We start from the raw sequence: 17,746 nt of genomic DNA on the forward strand, positions 1-17,746 counted from the left end.
CCACTCTGAAAACCCTCATTAGGATTTCAATGTGAACAAAATCAAACGAAGAAACAGGCGAGAAATTACAGCAGCACATTGTATATCCCATTGGTTTAAGATGTCATCTCTGTTTTTCAACATTGTACTAGAATTCTGTGTAATACATTTTGCTCATGGGAACGCACAAAATAATGAAGGGGTGGTTTGACAGGTAAATGGTTAAAATTGGCTATAAAGTGACAAATCCATCAATGTGGGTGTAAAAGTATATAAGAAAACTAAATAAAATATGTGTTATCAAGAACAGGTTCCAAATGAAGGGAAGGCTGAGTGAGGATTTGGCAAAAGTGATAGACTGCAACTCCTGACACTTCCACATAATACACCAGTGACTCAAGTAGAATTTTGGCCTGACGTTATTACCTGAAGATAGCCTTGCTCTGATTTTTCATGCCCATTTTCTCTTTATGCAAGAGTATATATTGATTTAATTTGGGAAATGGTGACCACTGTCAACACCAACTTTATCTTTTTCTGTAGCTGCAGTTGGACAATCAAATCCCAGTTTAAGAAGCCAAGATATGCACAAAATCTGTGCACCCACACAGAGCCCCTTTGTGAACATCATTCAGATGGCAGTATATATTCAGGAGTCTTTTTTGGAGCTGAGTACATAGCTCTGAGAAGATTCAGAAAAGACTTTTTGAGTATGCCTCCTGTTCAAACAAGATCCTTCCTCTGGGTAAAGGTCGTACTGCTATTACTTTAGACATATACAAAACTTGCAATGTAGTTGCCAGTTAGTGGTATCATCTTTTTGTTTCTAATTACAAGTTTAAATGCTTGGTCACAGCAAATTGCACCTGTCATTTTCAAAAGTACAGTGGTACCTCAGGTTAAGAACTTAATTCGTTCTGGAGATCCGTTCTTAACCTGAAACTGTTCTTAACCTGAGGTACCACTTTAGCTAATGGGGCCTCCCGCTGCCGCCATGCGATTTCTGTTCTCATCCTGAAGCAAAGTTCTTAACCCGCGGTACTATTTCTGGGTTAGCAGAGTCTGTAACCTGAAGCGTCTGTAATCCAAGGTACTACTGTATAAGATTTTAGGTACTTCAAAGCGCAAATCTTCCCCTCTTCTTTTTGTGAAAATCCAGACACAAAGGTTGTTGAGCTTTTTTGTGTGCAAAATCTCAAAATAAAAATAAAAATGAAGCTTTTAAGTTATTTCTAAGGAAAATTGCCAAAGACAATACTGCTGACATGGGTTGCCTTACACCCGGATTTCCCTGGACATTTCAGTGATTTCTACCCAGAAACTGTTTCTGATGGCCAATTCCCAGCTATGTCTGGGAAATTCTGGACGTATGGCAGCCCTATGCTTGATACTTACCTAGAGGTCATATTGCATGCTGCAGAATTTGTGTACACAAAGAAGTGCCATGGTTTACCTGTATGATAGGTGGATGGATACACATGTAGCATATCATGTGGCAAAGCTGGAGCCTATCACTGCTACCTACAGCAGATATGCTCAGTAAACTAATTGAATTCATATGCCTCACACAGTGTGTGTACACTGTGGGAACATATAGTTCATCCATTAATCTCAGTGGTCCCCAATTCCATTCCTGCCTCCAATTTAATAGTTTGCGCTAAGAGTTAAATTCAAAAGACTATTGTAAAAAACGGCAGGCAGCAGGCAATTGCTTTTAGCACTGAATGTGATATGATTAGAGGCATAGATCTTCATGATGTGTCTGGTCAAAGAGATTTTGCAGACTATAGAAGCAGTGCAAAAACCTGTATGCTTGAGAACAGGATTGGTAGTGGGATGAGTGTACATACCATGGGCAACAATGCCTCCTTCAAACTGCCTTTGATTCTATGAAAAGAACTACTTTCTGTCTACAATCAATAGAAGTTTCTGACACAAAGCTATTTGCCATACACATCTGCATGGACTACTGGTTTGAGCATCCTGAATCTACAAATACATGTGACTACCAGAGAAGAGAGAGAGAGAGAGAGAGTTGTGCCACTCTGGTTGCATTATGCACTTGGCCATGAGGACAAGTCGGCCCGGCTTATGCTGCCTTCTGTCAGTTGCAATCCATTGTAGAAGCTACTGCCAAATGCCAGGCATAACACAGTGGCTAGAATGCATTTTAGGAAGCCAGAGAGGTAAATGGTTCCTGATCCTTTCCTTTCCCCTTTCTCATCCAGTGCAAGATCCCTTTACAATAGTCCTCTGCCACATCTAGCCATGGTGGATATTCCTAGTGCCTATCCATGCTATGATGCTGGCACAGTCCCCAGTACAACAGTGTGACACTGCTCTGCCATAGCAATTGCTTACACTCCCTTCTTGATATTAATTTACTGGTGCAGCTGCTAATAGCACCAGGGGGTTGAAATAAGAGTTTCCCTATTTCAAGTAGGACAAAGAAGGCTTCCTTTCAGATTTTCCAAGTATGCTGTGAGGTTGCAACTTCATAGTTTTGAGTCTCATTGGTTGAACAAAAGGCTTAATAGACAGATCATATTGTGTGTGTTTGTGTGTGTGTGTGTGTGTGTGTGTGTGTAGGTGCAAAACTACTCATAGCTGTTCACTCCAGAAAAGCTATAAAAAGATTGAGGAACAAAGCTTTGTTGTGCTCTGAATCACTAGGCATTAATAAACCACAAATTACATTTTAATTATAGACACTCAGATATTGAAAGCATCGCTGAAGGCAGTCAACATTTTCTACATCCATTGATAAATTATGAACTGCTAGGTCCACTAATAATCAGCCTTAACTGCCTATTAATAAGAGACACATAATTCACAACATTGCTTGTACTGAAACCCATAATTTAGAACCAGGATGGCTAACCTGTGGCCTTCTTGATGTTGGACTCCAAGCTCCCATCAGCTCCAGCCAGCATGGCCAGCAGTCAGTGAGGATGGGAGCTGCAGTCCAACAGTATCTGGGGGGGGGGCAGCATGATTAGCTGCTCCTGATAAAGAACATAACAAGTGCTGGGGACAGGACGGGACATATCTCTCATGGAGACTCCATTTGAGCAGCTGAAAGGTAATGGCATCTATTACAACTAGATCCATGTGAACATTGCATAACAGCTAATAGGCTCCCAATTCTGTGTCAGCAGTGCTCTCTGTAAAGGAAGGACATCTTCCATATGGGCTTAATTTACATTATTCTAGTTTCAAAAGTTGCTTTGGCTTGGGACTTTAACTTTGATGTGAGAATTGGCACGTGAGGTTAGCAATGTAGTAGAACTGAGGAGGTGAGTTAAAGGGATGGGTAGTGGCATTTGGCGGTTGTAGCAGTTTAGCAGTTTCACATCCTGTGGCTTTTGACACAGGATTCTGTCATAGAATTTTATGGCATTGCCACATTCATGAGACTTCATTTGTACTAGAGCTGGATTTTTCCAAACTAATTATTACTATAATATAGGCCGCTCTTTAGCCCAAAGGGCTGCAGAGAGGCTTCCACATTTTAGTACAACAAACATAGTTGTGGGAAATTGCTAAAGAGTAGAACTAGTTGGTAGAATCTGGTGTCAGTAAATGGTCATAAAATTCTCTTTGAGGCCACCAAGGAAGCTAGGCGGTGCTACATTTAATAATAATAATAATTTATACCCCACCCATCTGGCTGGGTTTCCCCAGCCACTCTGGGCAGCTCCCAACAGAATATTAAAATACAATAGTCTATTAAACATTAAAAGCTTCCCTAAACAGGGCTGCCTTCAGCTGTCTTCTAAAAGTCTGGTAATTGTTTTTCTCTTTGACATCTGGTGGGAGGGCGTTCCACAGGGCAGGTGCCACTACGGAGAAGGCCCTCTGCCTGGTTCCCTGTAACTTGGGTCTCGCAGCAAGGGAACCGCCAGAAGGCCCTCGGCGCTGGACCTCAGTGTCCGGACAGAACGATGGGGGTGGAGACGCTCCTTCAGGTATACAGGACCAAGGCTGTTTAGGGCTTTAAAGGTCAGCACCAACACTTTGAATTGTGCTCGGAAACGTACTGGGAGCCAATGTGGGTCTTTCATTTATAGCTGCTCATTTTGTTGTGACCCACATATGGCATGTTGAGTTCACCAAGATAGACTGAAAACTTCATGTGCTGTGTGGGTCCCAAATAAACATGGATGAAAGACAGAAGAAAAGTCTTTGTGATGTGAAGAGTTCAGGATTAGATGGGAGACATGAATAGGAACTGTATGTTTTAAGGGAAAAAATGAGAGACAGTCATGGGGTCACCAAGTCGTTTGTGAAGGAAAAAAATGATGTGACATCTTACCGTGTCGCTTTTCTGACTGTAGTGATTCCATGGGCTACCATCCTTCCATTAGTGTGGTGACTGTATGGACCATTTCCTCCCTGTGTGTGTGTGAGCAAAGTCCTCTGTAGTGCTGCTTTTGTGGTGCTGGTGCTGCTGCTTCACTTCCCCTTGATGTCAGATGGGGTCTCCGCCCCAGAGGCCTTGCTTTCTGTCTCAACACTTCTTTATTTTTCCCTCCTCCTCCTTCTCTCTTTCTCTCCATCTCTCCTCCAATCCTTCTTCTCACCTGCCTGTCTCTCTCGCCTTTCCTCTTCTGTAAATTTCTGTAAGGTAAGCAAACTTTTTGTTGGGTTCTGCCCTTTCATAATGCCTACCTGTCGTGATGATTGGATTTGATGTGGGAGAAAGGAGTTTTCATGAGGTGTAGGGTCCAGAAACAGAGGAAGTCATCTTGTTCTGTAGTTGCTGGTATCGATGTCTCTCCTCCACAGAGCCAGCATACTGTGCTATCTGATTTCTTCTAGAAACAGCATTATCTATACCTCAACTGCTCTAATACTCCCTGGAGGCCTCATGCAGCTTTGTTGGTTCCCTGCAATTCCATTAGCCAGATCCAAGTAAAGGCACCCATATTTCTGTTCATTTCAATCCTAACTCACCCTTATCACACCTGCTGCAGCAACCTCCCTCGACCCTCTCCCAACCTTGCCATTACATTTCAGACCCCCACCCCACAACAGCTTCTCTGCCATATCACTCTTGGGTCTCTCCTCAGCCAAAAAACAACAGAAAGCAACAAAAAAGACCGTTCTGGACTGATGCAATTATAGAGGAATCTCTATTATACAAATAAATATTTTGTCCTCATACACCATCCTAGCCATGCAAAGGCTCTAAACTATTCACATATGTCCAGTATTCCATAATCCGTTGGGATAAATGAGGCTGTATTGTGATGTTGCTTCATTTAAGGGTGTGTGTGGAAATTGCAATCTACAGAGTATCAGAGGGAAAAGATTAACATTTGATTAATTAGCCTTCGCCAGCCTGGTGCCTTCTCAATGTCTTGGACTACAGCTAGCGTCAGTCTCAGCCAGCATGACTGGAAGGCACCAAATGGGCAAAAGCTGGATTAAGCGCAAAAGGTGTGTTCAGGGAAAGAGGATGAGAGTAAGTACAGAGAGGCTTTCTCACATACCTACAAAATGGTGGGAGTGTAGCATCGTGACATATTTAAGTGGTTGAATTAACACTTTGCTGGGATGACAGGCATATTAAAATTTCAGGCAGCAAAGTTCTTGAGGATGCATGCTTGTTAGAACATGGGGTCCCATAGACAGCTCATTAAAAAAAAAATCTTATGAACCCTTAGAGTAAAAGGACAAAGAATTGTGGTTAACCATTCCTAAATTTGCCTAGCACCTGTCAAGGAAATCTGGAACTCATAAACTGGCTTGGAGAATGAGCTGCATCAGGTGGTGTTAAAGGAATCTAGTGTTCCCATTGCAAAGTGCATAAATTTCAGTGGAAATGAAACCAGTATATATTTAGCTAATATAGGCAGTACATGCAAGGGAAATCTGATAATATCATTAGACTGATTAGAAAGATATGGATCACCAAGAATGAATAAAGAAGAGTCCGGATGTTATCCAAGTGATGGATTGAGGGAACGTTTTGAGAGTTGACCCACAGAACGATGCCGTCCCACTTCATCTACAATGCCACTTTGTTAAGCTGAACACTGTCCCACAGAGACTCCCTGCTTGTGATTCTGCAGAGTTTGGACAAACCAGTATGTGTCCAAGCCAATGGCAGTTTGAGAAACAACAACAATGACAGTGGTATTATCAAGTGAAATGTCCACTTCACAGAAGTATTGCAGCCCCCCTGCTGACCTCCCTTCTTTTGGGAAACTGCCTGTTCAAGGCACTTTGTCCTCCATACCTCTACGTTTGGCTAAGGGATAGGTTGGGCCTTTGCCCACACTCATAGAGCTTGGGATTTACCCATTGTTCTCAAGCCTCCTTTTAGCATTTGATGAGGAAACAGCATCAATGCGGCTTGTGTGATTCTTTTTTGGCTATTCAGGCAGCCCAGAATATGTCTCGGGACACTGGGGGAGTTGCCACTAAAATATCTTCTTTTCCTCCCTATGCAGCAGCTAAGAGTTTACTGAACAAGAAAGCTGACGGCGTGAAGGTAAGTATCCTTCCGAGGCTTTTCTGGGGGAAGAGTTGGGGAAAGTTAGGAATTATGCCATATTAAGATAGATCACTTTATGTACACACTCTTCTTGTCTGTCCATAACCATAGCCCAGAACTGATTGTAAAAATTCAGTTTATGGAGTAGTCATACTTTGCCGGTTTGAAGAACTGTTCGGTTTTGCACACAATCTGCCATCGCTACAACTTTTTGCCACTATGCAAAGAAGGCCTCTTTTGGTCTTCTTTCTCTACCAGAACATAATTTGTACATAATTGCCATGTAGAATGTGGGGCTATCTATGCCTTCTCTTGTGGGGGTTTGGGTGGTGCAAACGTTTGCATGGCAAATGCATTTGTTCGGCTTCCAGTTCCGAGGCTTCTCTCTCTCTTTTTTTTTGGTATATGTCTGTTTCTCTTCTGCAGCCTCAAACAAACAGCACCAAAGGCAGCACCGGAGTTACCAGCCCGAAAGGGACCCTTCCTCCAGCCGCGCTGGTATGACTCTTTTGTACTTTTAATTCAATCCTTCTGGCAAAAGATCGTGGGAACACTGTGGTTTGCCTATTGTTTTGCTAATGTAGGTTTTACTTAGGGATTGCAATAGAGATGTATTTTTTGAATGACATTCATTCTGCATCCACTGGCTCCGACGTGTGGTGCCATGTATTGCTGTCTGCTGTTTTTACAACACAGATGTGTGTATGTGTGTGTGTTTTAGTGGGGGCATCTCCTGTGTTCTTCATGGTCTTGCCATAGATCCTTTGCATAGATTTTTAACTCATTATTCAGCTGGACCCATGATACTGGAACATTTTCTAGCCAATTTAGAACCCAATTTAACATTCATCCTGTTTAAAATTCAACCTGTTCCCTGGCAGCAATCTTCTCCCAAAAGATTCTATGGTGGTTGCAGTTTCCTAGGTTCTCATAACACAGTAGTACACTGCAATGAGATAAGCAAATTTTAGCTGTTGACTCAGAGCCTGATTACCAGGGCAAAGAGTATTATCATTTCTGGGCAGAAGCAATAAAAAAGAGTGTATTGTAGGTCTTCCACACCTCACCAGCCACCTGAAGTATTCATAGGCCTCATTTGCCACACCAGTCTGTCCCCTTTATGTTTTTCTTTCTGAAATTCCCCTGGGGCCCAAGCAGCCATATCAGTCCCTGGACTGCCGCCTGTGGATGTAAACCCCAAACTGCAAGAAAACAATCCCCAACTTTCCTTAGGACTGTGTTGAGAAATGTCAAGGATCCACTGGTTATAGAATCATGTTGGATGGTGGGAGCCAAGTATTGGTAACGATATGGAATGTGACACCGCTGGATTGCTATACCAAAAGTTGTTCCTGAAGTAAGAGATGAGGGCGGAAGGTTCATTATGGAACCCAATGAAGAAACAAGCATTTTTCTCCTTTAAAAAGGCAAATTGCAATAATAATAAAAATTATGCACCGCCCTAAGTTAGAGTGCTCAGGCAAATTGTAGCAGAATGAATTTTACAAGTAAAGTTAGGAAATCTAAAGATGATTAACAAAATGCCAGCAATGCTGACTTGGGTTTATTAGGAAACCTATAAAACCAACTGCATAATTATTTCTGAGTAGATAAAGATGCTCCAGTTGGTCCAAGAAATCATTATTTATTGGACCATGGACAAGTGTTGTGCCTCTATACTTCCTTTTCCTTCCTCCTTTCTTTCATCTACCACGACAGAAAATTTCTAGGGTTTGTTGAACCATAGTTTCCCATTATATCTGAACCAGGAAACTGTAATTTAATTTCTGACTTCAAACAAGGATATCAAACCATAAAACCTGGTCTGGGTTTAGGTTCTTGTTTGTAGACTGATCAAACCAAATCTCCCTGATCATATCTAACAGTAATCTGTGGTTTAACAAACCTCAGAAGCTTTCTATAACCCCATACAAGAGAATAGAAGAGTAAATGAGAGTCTGAAGCATACAGGCACAATGCTGGTTCTTGGATTGGGCCAGTGCCTGAAAATGATGCAGACCTGAGTGGCTAGAATACAGTGCTTCAGGGCCACTTAAAAACCATTGTGGTTCTGAATATGTTTGATATTTAAACAGTCGAGAGTCAGATTTCAGCATCATATATAAGGAAAGGGAGTGCTTAGACTTGAAGACCTTTTTAGCATGGATGGGACTGAGATGTCAAATTCTGTGTGGCCTGAACTGTATGACTGAAGCAGCCCCCCCCCCCCCAATATAGTGGAGTCATTTTAACCACATCCAGAAGTGAATGCTTCCACTAAGACAGTTAGAATTACCCTCTACATGTGTGAACTGTTTTGCATACATGGCTTCCCATGCGGTTATGGCCCCATGTGATTCTGTATCTCAGGGGCACCTACATCATAAAGGTGATGTGAGAATTGACCCTTCACATATCACTTTCTGTTTTTAATCTAGACATTAAAAGTAAATGATCAAACTTTTTGCTGGTTTCATCCAATTATAAGATCTGTCAAAAGGCAGGTAGGGTTTTAATGCCATATTATGATCATGCAATTTATATGTGGGGCTAGCGTTTTCCCACTCCCCTAAGTCTGTGGGAGCTAACTACCTTGAAGTAATCCATCCTTAGAATATGTATGTCAACTCTGTTGTTTAAATGCTTTTATTCCATAGTATAATTCAGAGACACATCCACCAGTGCTGGTAGAACCGTGTTTTTCTCAGCATTTTAACTACCGTATTTTTCGCTCCATAAGACACACTTTTTTCCTCCTAAAAAGTAAGGGGAAATATCTGTGCGTCTTATGGGGCGAATGGTGGTCCCTGGAGCTGAATTGCCCAGGGGCCAAAAGAGGATCATGCTTTTTATTTTACAAAGAGAAAAGGGGGTGTGGAAAGGACCCCACTCAACAGCTGATCAGCAAGAGATCGGGAGAGAGATAAGAGTCCCCGGCTCCCTTTCAACCCCGCCCTCCTTTGTTGAATGTGCTGCAGAGGGAGGTTGTTTGTTTCCCCAGCGACATGTGACTGGCTGATTAGATTATCTGTCTGGAAACTGTAGAAAAGGCTCCCTTTCCTTTAGAAGCTGCAGAAATGTGAGTTGAACCCCATAAAAAACGGGGATTTCCTCTTTGCTTTTCCCCCTTTGCAAAAAAGCTGCAAAACTTTTAGCTGATCCTCAAAAAAACAGGCTTTTTCTCTTTGCAAAAAAAGCTGCAAAACTTTTAGCTGATCCTCAAAAAAACCCCCAGGGCTTTTCCCTTTGCAAAAAAAAGCTGCAAAACCTTTAGCTGATCCTCAAAGGGGGGGGGGCTTTTAGAGGAGGAAAACCAGAAAAATATTTTGTTTTCTTGTTTCCTTCTGTAAAAACGAGGTGCGCCCTATGGTCTGGTGCGCCCTATGGAGCGAAAAATACGGTAACCCATCCTTTCCTTGTAACCTCTGTTTCCTTAAGCTGCTGAATAAATCCAGGGTAGGTTTCTCATGCTCTAGCCCAATTATCCGACTCCCAAATAGTATATATAGACCGAAAATTGTCCATGTCACAAACCTTGGCCTGTGGCCTCTTCTATGCATTGATTCCTGATCACCTGTCCAAAGCAGATGAAGGGGTAGCAGAACTGCTGAAGAAATTCTTGCAGTGCCCATCTCTTTGTCTGTCAGGCAAACACTGAATAAGACAGCACAAACTTTTTTAAGGTTAAAGATTGCTAGAAGCAGGAGCGGAGGAGTTCCCCAGAGAGTATCTATTTATAAGAGATCTACTTTAGTCAGAGGTGCTGAGCTAGAATTGTGCATCAACTGTCGGGGACAGGCATAGTGCCAGCAAAACAATTACCGAATGTGCTTTAAAAAGGACATAGAGTTAGAATTTTTGTTCTGACAGAATAGTTTTAGCAATTAACCCCAGCTTCTTGTCCTTTTTGTCACACAGAGACCCAACAGGGGAAAGCAATTATCCACACTTGCAGTTCTGCATGTTGGTTGTGTGCATATAAAAGGCACAAGGATTTAGAGAAGGAAACGAGGGCATTCATTCCACCTTCTAGTCCCGTCCTGTCCTTTCTTGTGTATTGTGTTGCCATACACACACATAAAAGTAGAGGCAGAACATTTCAACTTGCCATCAATCTGTTTCAGCATCTTGTTAGTATAAGTGCTGCCCAATTGATTCTGCATAAGTAATCCTCCATAGGGAGTAGCAGATTGGCCTGTTAGTCTTTCTGACCTTAACAAATCCTTTCCAAGGGTGGCTTCACTTGATCCATTTTTCCAGTATGAGCAGGCATTTTCAGTCAAATAAGCACAGAAACGTGGGTCTTGCCAATCGCATGCTGGGATTATGTTCTCCTTAAAACATGCTTTGGCTTAAATTCAACCTAATCTGGGTCACTTTAATGTCACACTGAAAATAACAAATTATTTATTATTCGGTAGCTTCATACTGCTTGACGTTGCTTCAAACAAGTTTGGAATGGTTTGGTCTTAGAATTAACTTGGGTGGCTCTTATGCAGTTCCCAAAACCTGGAAGGACTTGTTTGTGTTTGCTTCCACAAACCTATTGTGTCTGTTACATTTGTCTAGCACCAGGATGGAGAATGTGTGATCTCCAAATGTTGTTGGAACTTCAACTCCCATCATCCATCGACCACGTTGGCTGGGGCTGATGGGAGTTGAGAGTCCAGCATTTGGAAGACTACATGTTCCTCACCACTGCTGTATTGAGCTATATGTATGGAAAGTTTATTTCTTTTCTATGTGCATATTTGAAATTCTGATAAATCCTCATCAAGTACACTCACCAGAAGACTTTTCTTTGTATGGGATCCAACCGCTCATTTGAAATTCAGGCATCCTTAATTTTACCATACAACCTTCTTCAACCAACTTGTTGACCATTCACAAGGTTATCACAGGTTACCTGTCCCATACATTGCCAATGATTGATTAGTTAAACGATTTATTGTGGCTGTGAAATATTTCTGAAGTGTAGGTGTTTGTCATTATTGCAATAGCCTATTGTATTCTCGTGGGCATTCCAGACTACTGGTAAGTTGCATGGTTATTTGCTATCATCTTATACAAATTAAAAGAAAATACTATGAACTGAGTGCTATCAATTATACATACAGGAACCATTCAAAACTTTCCAGTTTTGCCACAAGTACTGGCAAATGAATGACACACTGTCATGTAAAGGAATTAGAATTGTAGGAAAAGTTTCTAAACTCTCAGAGGTGATTTGGAGAAGCTTAAAGCTTATTGGGTTGGATCCAGAGTAAGTTACTTGAACTAAGGACCAGCCAAAATCAGTGGAACTAGTTAGTTATGACTTTGTTAAGTTCCATTGACTTCAGTCAAACCAAGTTTAGCTAACTTAGCCTGGATCCAACCCATAAGATTACATTTTCTTTTGGTCTTCTGTACTGGAGGGGATTGCATATCAAACTTGAATTGACTGATGTCCAAGTTATTTTATCTATCACACAAGATGGATGCTGATGGGCCTCACCATCATCTGTAGATCACCATCTGATGAACCTCTTGGCAGCAGCTTATGCTGTAACTTCAAAGACAGAAAGGACAGAGTGGATCATAGGAGGCTGACATACTAAGTCAGACCATTGGACCATCTAGCTCAGTGTTATCTACGCTGATTGCCATTGACCCTCCAGGATTTCAGAGAGGGGTTGCTGCCAGCTCAACCTGGAGATGCTGGTCACTGAACACGGGACCTTCTGCATGCAAAGCAGATGCTCTGTCACTGAGCTATGGCCCTTCCCCATGCCTATATTGAAACTGTAAATTGAGTTTTTTCAGAAGCAGATCCAACCAATAGTTGCCGTGAGCTCTATAAAATTGCATGTTTGATTGCATTATTGCTCAAAATGTACGGGGCACGCTACTCCAGGTTAGGATACTGAGGCTGAGCCACATACCCAGGCGTAAACCCCATTGAACTTAGCAGGTCTTACTTTTGAATAGGAATGTACAGGATTGTGCTGTAAGTAGCAGTAAGGTTCCAAGGCCCACCCCAAATACGTTACTGTTTCAAGTTCTACCAGTAATGTAGTAATGTCTTACATCAGGATGTTCCAGGCCCTGTAGGGTTTGTGGTAGCCCTCTTCTGCCCAAGTGAGTATATATTGGGATAAATGGATACATTGCAGCCATGTCTCCCTATTGTGTTCAGGATATGGACAGTGAGCACTCAGTCCTCAAATAATTGTCTGTTTGCTATACAGTATTGTCAAATGCCATATAACCTACCTTCTCTAGGCAACATGCAATTTTCCAGTAATGTAATGTGAATTTCCACTGTGTAAAAAACATGTACATGAGCCCTTGTAATGGAATAGCAAAGTTTTGTTGAATTTTTCAGCCATTATCCTTATGGTATAGTCAGCTCTATATGGCTATTCTATTATATGATACGACCCTGTTCAGTTTGCAGAGTGCATCTATCTTTTCTAGCTTCCTTTCTTATTCCTTCCTTTTAAGCATTTTATTGCTGTTGCATTCTACTTAGTTGCTTTTATCGGTTTAAAAGAGGCATTTTGAAATCTTTTAGTTACATTATAAACTATTACTTCCAGCGAGAATAGAACATGCAATTGCTGGTCTGGTATATTTCCTCTCAAACAGCGCCAAACATTTCCTAAACATTTTTCTAAAACATTTTCCTAAAACTGGTACTGAATTTGTCCCATTCAAACATGTTATTTGCTTGATATTAAGAAGTCCAGAAAATAACCTAAAGCCTGATGGGACATTCTTTTCCCACCATGCAAAATCCCCAGAAGTTAATATCGGTTTGGGAAAGATTGTCAAGTTCTTTAGGCACAGTGTGGCAACAGCAGTAAGCTACAGCTTCCTTCTGTAACAGTGCCAAAAGAACAAATATTTGCACCTCCAGAGAAACAGGGTTGGAAAAACTGTGCTTTTGACATTATGAAATGGATGTCTTTTCCAGTCCAATTCACCAATTGTCCATTGAGAGAAATTTTGGCTCTGCTGAAGGAACAAAGGGCCAATCTCTCAATGACTTCAATAGTCAGAGCCCCTTGTGGAGCTGTGAATTTTAGGAAGTAGCTAGTGAATGCTCCCATTCAAAGTGTGCTGCTGGGGCGAGAAAAGCAACTTTGGATCTTGAAAAGAAATGTGGGGCTTATGTTGCCTCCATTCAGTCCCATTTACCCACAGCAGATATTCCCACCCACCGTTCCAGCCTCTTCAGATGAGAACTGACTTTGGGCAGCAAACATCAAACTTAGCTTTGTTTCATTCCCCACAAAGCCAATAATGACTTCTTGCTTTGGTTGCCAATACCAGCTTGCCTCCAGAATGGGTAACGGTAGTTACCATGGCTATGGGTCATTCATGTATAATAGAACCTGCCCTTTTGCAGACCAATCAGCTTCACCTGTGATGAGCTGCAGTCTCTAGCCTTCCAACACAAGCCACAAAAATAGAGTCCCATTGACTTTTCTCCAAAATAATGATTAATATTCTGTCTGCAGCACTAGCCACTTTGCAGGACCCAGATTTTAGGTGTCAGCCATGGGGAAGATGCCCCACTTAAGATCATAAGAAGAGCACTGCTGGATCAGGCCAAAAGCCCAACTAGTTCAGCACTCTTGTTTTCATAGTGGCCAACCAAATGCCATGGGAAGCCCTCGAGTAGATCCTGACCTTGACGGTTCTCTCCCCACTTGCGATTTCCTGCAACTGATATTTCAGAGGCATCCTGCCTTCAACAGTGGAGGAAGAACAGTGGAACTTCAGAATAATCTGGAAAAGTGTGAACTGTAATCATTTTTAAAAGAGATGGCTTCTTGCTAATAAATGATTCCCATTAAAACTGTTCCTATTATTGCAGTTATGCAACTTTTAAAAATATGAGTGCTCCAAAATTGATTAATGAAACAATTAATGACCTAATCAAGCTACCTTTGTAACTTTTTGAAGAATAAGGAAGCTGCTCTAGCAGATCAGATTTTTAGTCAACCTAGTTCAGCATTGGTTCACTTTTCTTCTCTAGCTACTCAAGGGACTCAGCTACATTCGTAAAGATAAAGCGCTTTATAGATGTTATAACACTGTGACACCAGATGGCGCTGTGGAGTCCTGCCTTTCACCAATGGGATTTCCCTGTATGAAGTTTACAGCGGATTTAACTGAATCACTTTCTTGATGTGTCTAGATTCAGCCAAGGTATAAAAGCCTTGACTTTTTTTGCATCTGATCACCTGCTCCTAGCAAATCAGGCAAAAATAATATAATGTAATAGTCTCGCTCACTTAATACTTTTTTTTTTTTTTAACCAATCTAAAAACATTCACTCCAGCTGTCACAGACCTAAAAAGGCCAATTTTTAAAAAAATCATTGTGGTGCTTTTTTTGTGGCTCACCTCATAGGACCTTCTTCCAGGTAAGTACATCTTAAATGTCTCTTAAAGTATGGTCAGGTTTCCCATCACCACATTGATGCAAAAGGTAAGCATTCAGTGATGAAGATTATTAGCATTTTGCAGGGTGATATTGGTTGCACTAGGAGTGCTCTTCAGAAGCCAATCCCTTTTCTTCTGCACAGAGCTGCTATGGGTGAAAGGTATAAGCCAGAGGATTCTGCCAGAGGAAACCTCTCTGAATGGGATAGACTTTCATTCTTAATGAAAAGTTCTCTTCAGGACTAGGGGATGTGGTCAAAGGGCCTTCTGTTCTTCTTTTGCTTTTCTGTTTCTTCTTCCCTATGATCTCAGGTGGAGCCTGTATTGAGATGTTAACTGCCATGGTATGGATTGACCACACTTCCTTGGGGAGCTCATTCCTGCCATTTTCTCTTCTCCTTGGCGCTCCCTATCATTTTCCCTATTGCAATGGTTTCTTTGGCTTGCAGAAAGGTTGAATGTTAACGTCAGCTTCCACTCTCCATTTCCAAGGGGCTCACAACAATCTTGCCATGGGGTTGAATATGATTTTTGGTTTCATTCATGAAAAATCCAGTTTCGATTCTTCTGTCCCTGATTTACTCTGCCACTTTCTGTTTGTTAATCATTTGCCTTTTGCTGAACTAATTACCTTTTGCTTTTTTCCCTTCCATTCTGTTTCCCCTCCCTGCTCTCATGTGGGTCTTGGTCTTTTTTTCACCCTCTTCCCTTTTCTTCACATTTTTACCGCCATTTTCTGCTTCATTTCTTCCCCCTTCTCTTTCAATTACCACCTTTTTTCTTCTTTATCTCTTCTTTCATTTCTTTTATCTTCTTCCTTTTGTTCTTTGGTTCATCCTTTCTTCCTCTGTAGGAACCTCAAACCACCGTTATCCATAACCCAGTGGACGGCATTAAGGTACTGCTGCCTGTCTTTCCTTCTCCTCAGTTTGCCCTTTGTAATCTTGGATAAAAATTGACTTTCTGCTCCTTGCATTGCTGTGTATTTTCACCTCTGGGGACAGACTGTAGGCTCAGGTTTTGCACCTCTTGTCTGTTTCAGTATGCCTGAAACCACATAAGATAGAACCAAACCCTCTTGCCTCCTATGGTAGACATTTGTTTAAAAGGTTGCCCTTCTGAGTTTATTGGGAAGCATGTTCCAGATAAATCTGAAGGAAGGCAGATAAATATGAAGTGGAGCTGCTCAACTGAGCTTTTCCTTGAGGCCTAGTCTTCATGGATGAGTCAATGTATGCCCAAGAAGATAGAACTAGTTCTCTGGGAGCTGTGCTTTACCTCATTTCTCTCCCTTCTTTCACATGCACCAGTATGAATCCAGCCATGTCATTGATATTGATGGCACAGCTCTGGTTTGAAAAGATTCTATCTCTTTGGAGAATCATAAAGGTTAGGCTCCCCACCTCTTCTGGTGGAAAGTTCCTCTGGTGCTTTATAGGCACAGAGATAGAATGAATCAGATATTCTGGGTTGACGCCAAAAGCTACAGAGTGGGGGAATGCTACTTGCCTCAATTGCCATCTGCAGTGATGCGTGTTTTGGTGTGGTTATCCTTAGCACCTGGGCTGTTTGTTCTGGGTGTTAGGATGGGGGAGAAAGCCTCTACTCTGACCCCAGAGGAGCTAACCAGAGGGCAGCAATTGTGAGCTCCTTCATTCTGAAGTGAAAGAACGCAGCCAGGCAGACCAAAAAAGACCAATCCAAGAACTCAGATTGGCTGAGGAACGACATAATTACTCCATGCCACAACCATCCATTGCTCGGACACAGCCCTCGCCTCCACCCAAACCTGCATTTTCTTACCCATTCTCTGCCACAGGGATTTAATTTCTTATCATCATTGTTATGCTTCCTCTTCAAGCCCATTCACTCAATGCATCTGGCGCAGCCATTAAATGGAGCTTGGGGAAGGCGACCAGTTTTCAAAAAACACGTAAGACTGGGTAGAGGCCAGGCAAACAAATTGTAGAAACAATTGTGCCTTCCTCTCTTTTTCCATCTTCTGGATAGTGTATTTCCTGATTTAGGTGTATATAGTGAAAGCTGAATAATGCTGGTAGTCTGTTTTGAAAAAGTAAAATGTAACCTATGCATTGATGTCTGAAAATAAAAGCTGTATGTATTTGGTTAAAGGTCATGGGGACCCTATGCTGAACTATGATTGGATCCTGCACCTGTCTTCTGATTGGGCACAAACCCTTCTTCTGCTACTGTAATGACTCTTGTTTATAGAGAGCCTGTCAGGCTTCTTTGCATGCTTCAAATGTGTTGTCATTAACTCCGCTTACATTGAGATCACTGACCCTTTTGTCAGGGAGAGAACAGCTGTCTTCTAGGTTTAAGGAAACATTTTAATCATATTTGAGGCATCTCCAGACTGTAAATCTACTGTTTTTTATCATAGCTTCAGAGATCCCCCAAAATGTGACCTATAAGAGAATAATTTTCCCCCTTTGCTGTTTTTGGTGTTTTTCAACAATTGAACAGGATTAACATACCACATAAATGGAAAATCCTACCTCCTATACCCTCCATCTATAGTACCATAATCCAGCCAGATCCAGTATCCAGTAGTGCTAAAAAATAAAGCTATAGTTCTGACAATAAACACAAGCAAGAGCTTGTTCATTTTTAGTTGGAGAATTGGAACCCTATTTATACATAAAAATAAGGAAAACACAACCCTACCATTTTTATGCTTTATGAATCACCTTTTGTGCCAGAGCTGTTGCTGAAATTATTCTGACCTTCAGGTAGACAAAAAAGAAAGAAAGAAAGAAAGAAAGAAAGAAAGAGAAAAGCAGTAGCCAAACTTATTAGGAACAAAGAC

General features: G+C 41.6%; 1 protein-coding gene across 19 annotated transcripts in view; it reads left to right on the plus strand.

The window, feature by feature from the left end:
• The window catches only part of CAMK2B (calcium/calmodulin dependent protein kinase II beta), a 183,030-nt gene that overhangs the window by 139,535 nt on the left and 25,749 nt on the right, over window positions 1-17,746 (plus strand). For 7 of the 19 annotated variants that reach the window (XM_033172134.1, XM_033172133.1, XM_033172144.1 and 4 more), the window contains exons 14-16: window positions 6,441-6,478; window positions 6,908-6,979; window positions 15,770-15,814. In XM_033172134.1, the coding sequence (XP_033028025.1) occupies window positions 6,441-6,478; window positions 6,908-6,979; window positions 15,770-15,814 (155 nt within the window). Of the gene's footprint in view, window positions 1-6,437; window positions 6,479-6,907; window positions 6,980-15,769; window positions 15,815-17,746 lie in introns of all 19 variants that reach the window. The other 12 variants (XM_033172140.1, XM_033172137.1, XM_033172154.1 and 9 more) reach the window with 5 other exon arrangements.

Source organism: Lacerta agilis, chromosome 15 (genome assembly GCF_009819535.1).
Source record: "Lacerta agilis isolate rLacAgi1 chromosome 15, rLacAgi1.pri, whole genome shotgun sequence".
Taxonomy (NCBI): domain Eukaryota; kingdom Metazoa; phylum Chordata; class Lepidosauria; order Squamata; family Lacertidae; genus Lacerta; species Lacerta agilis.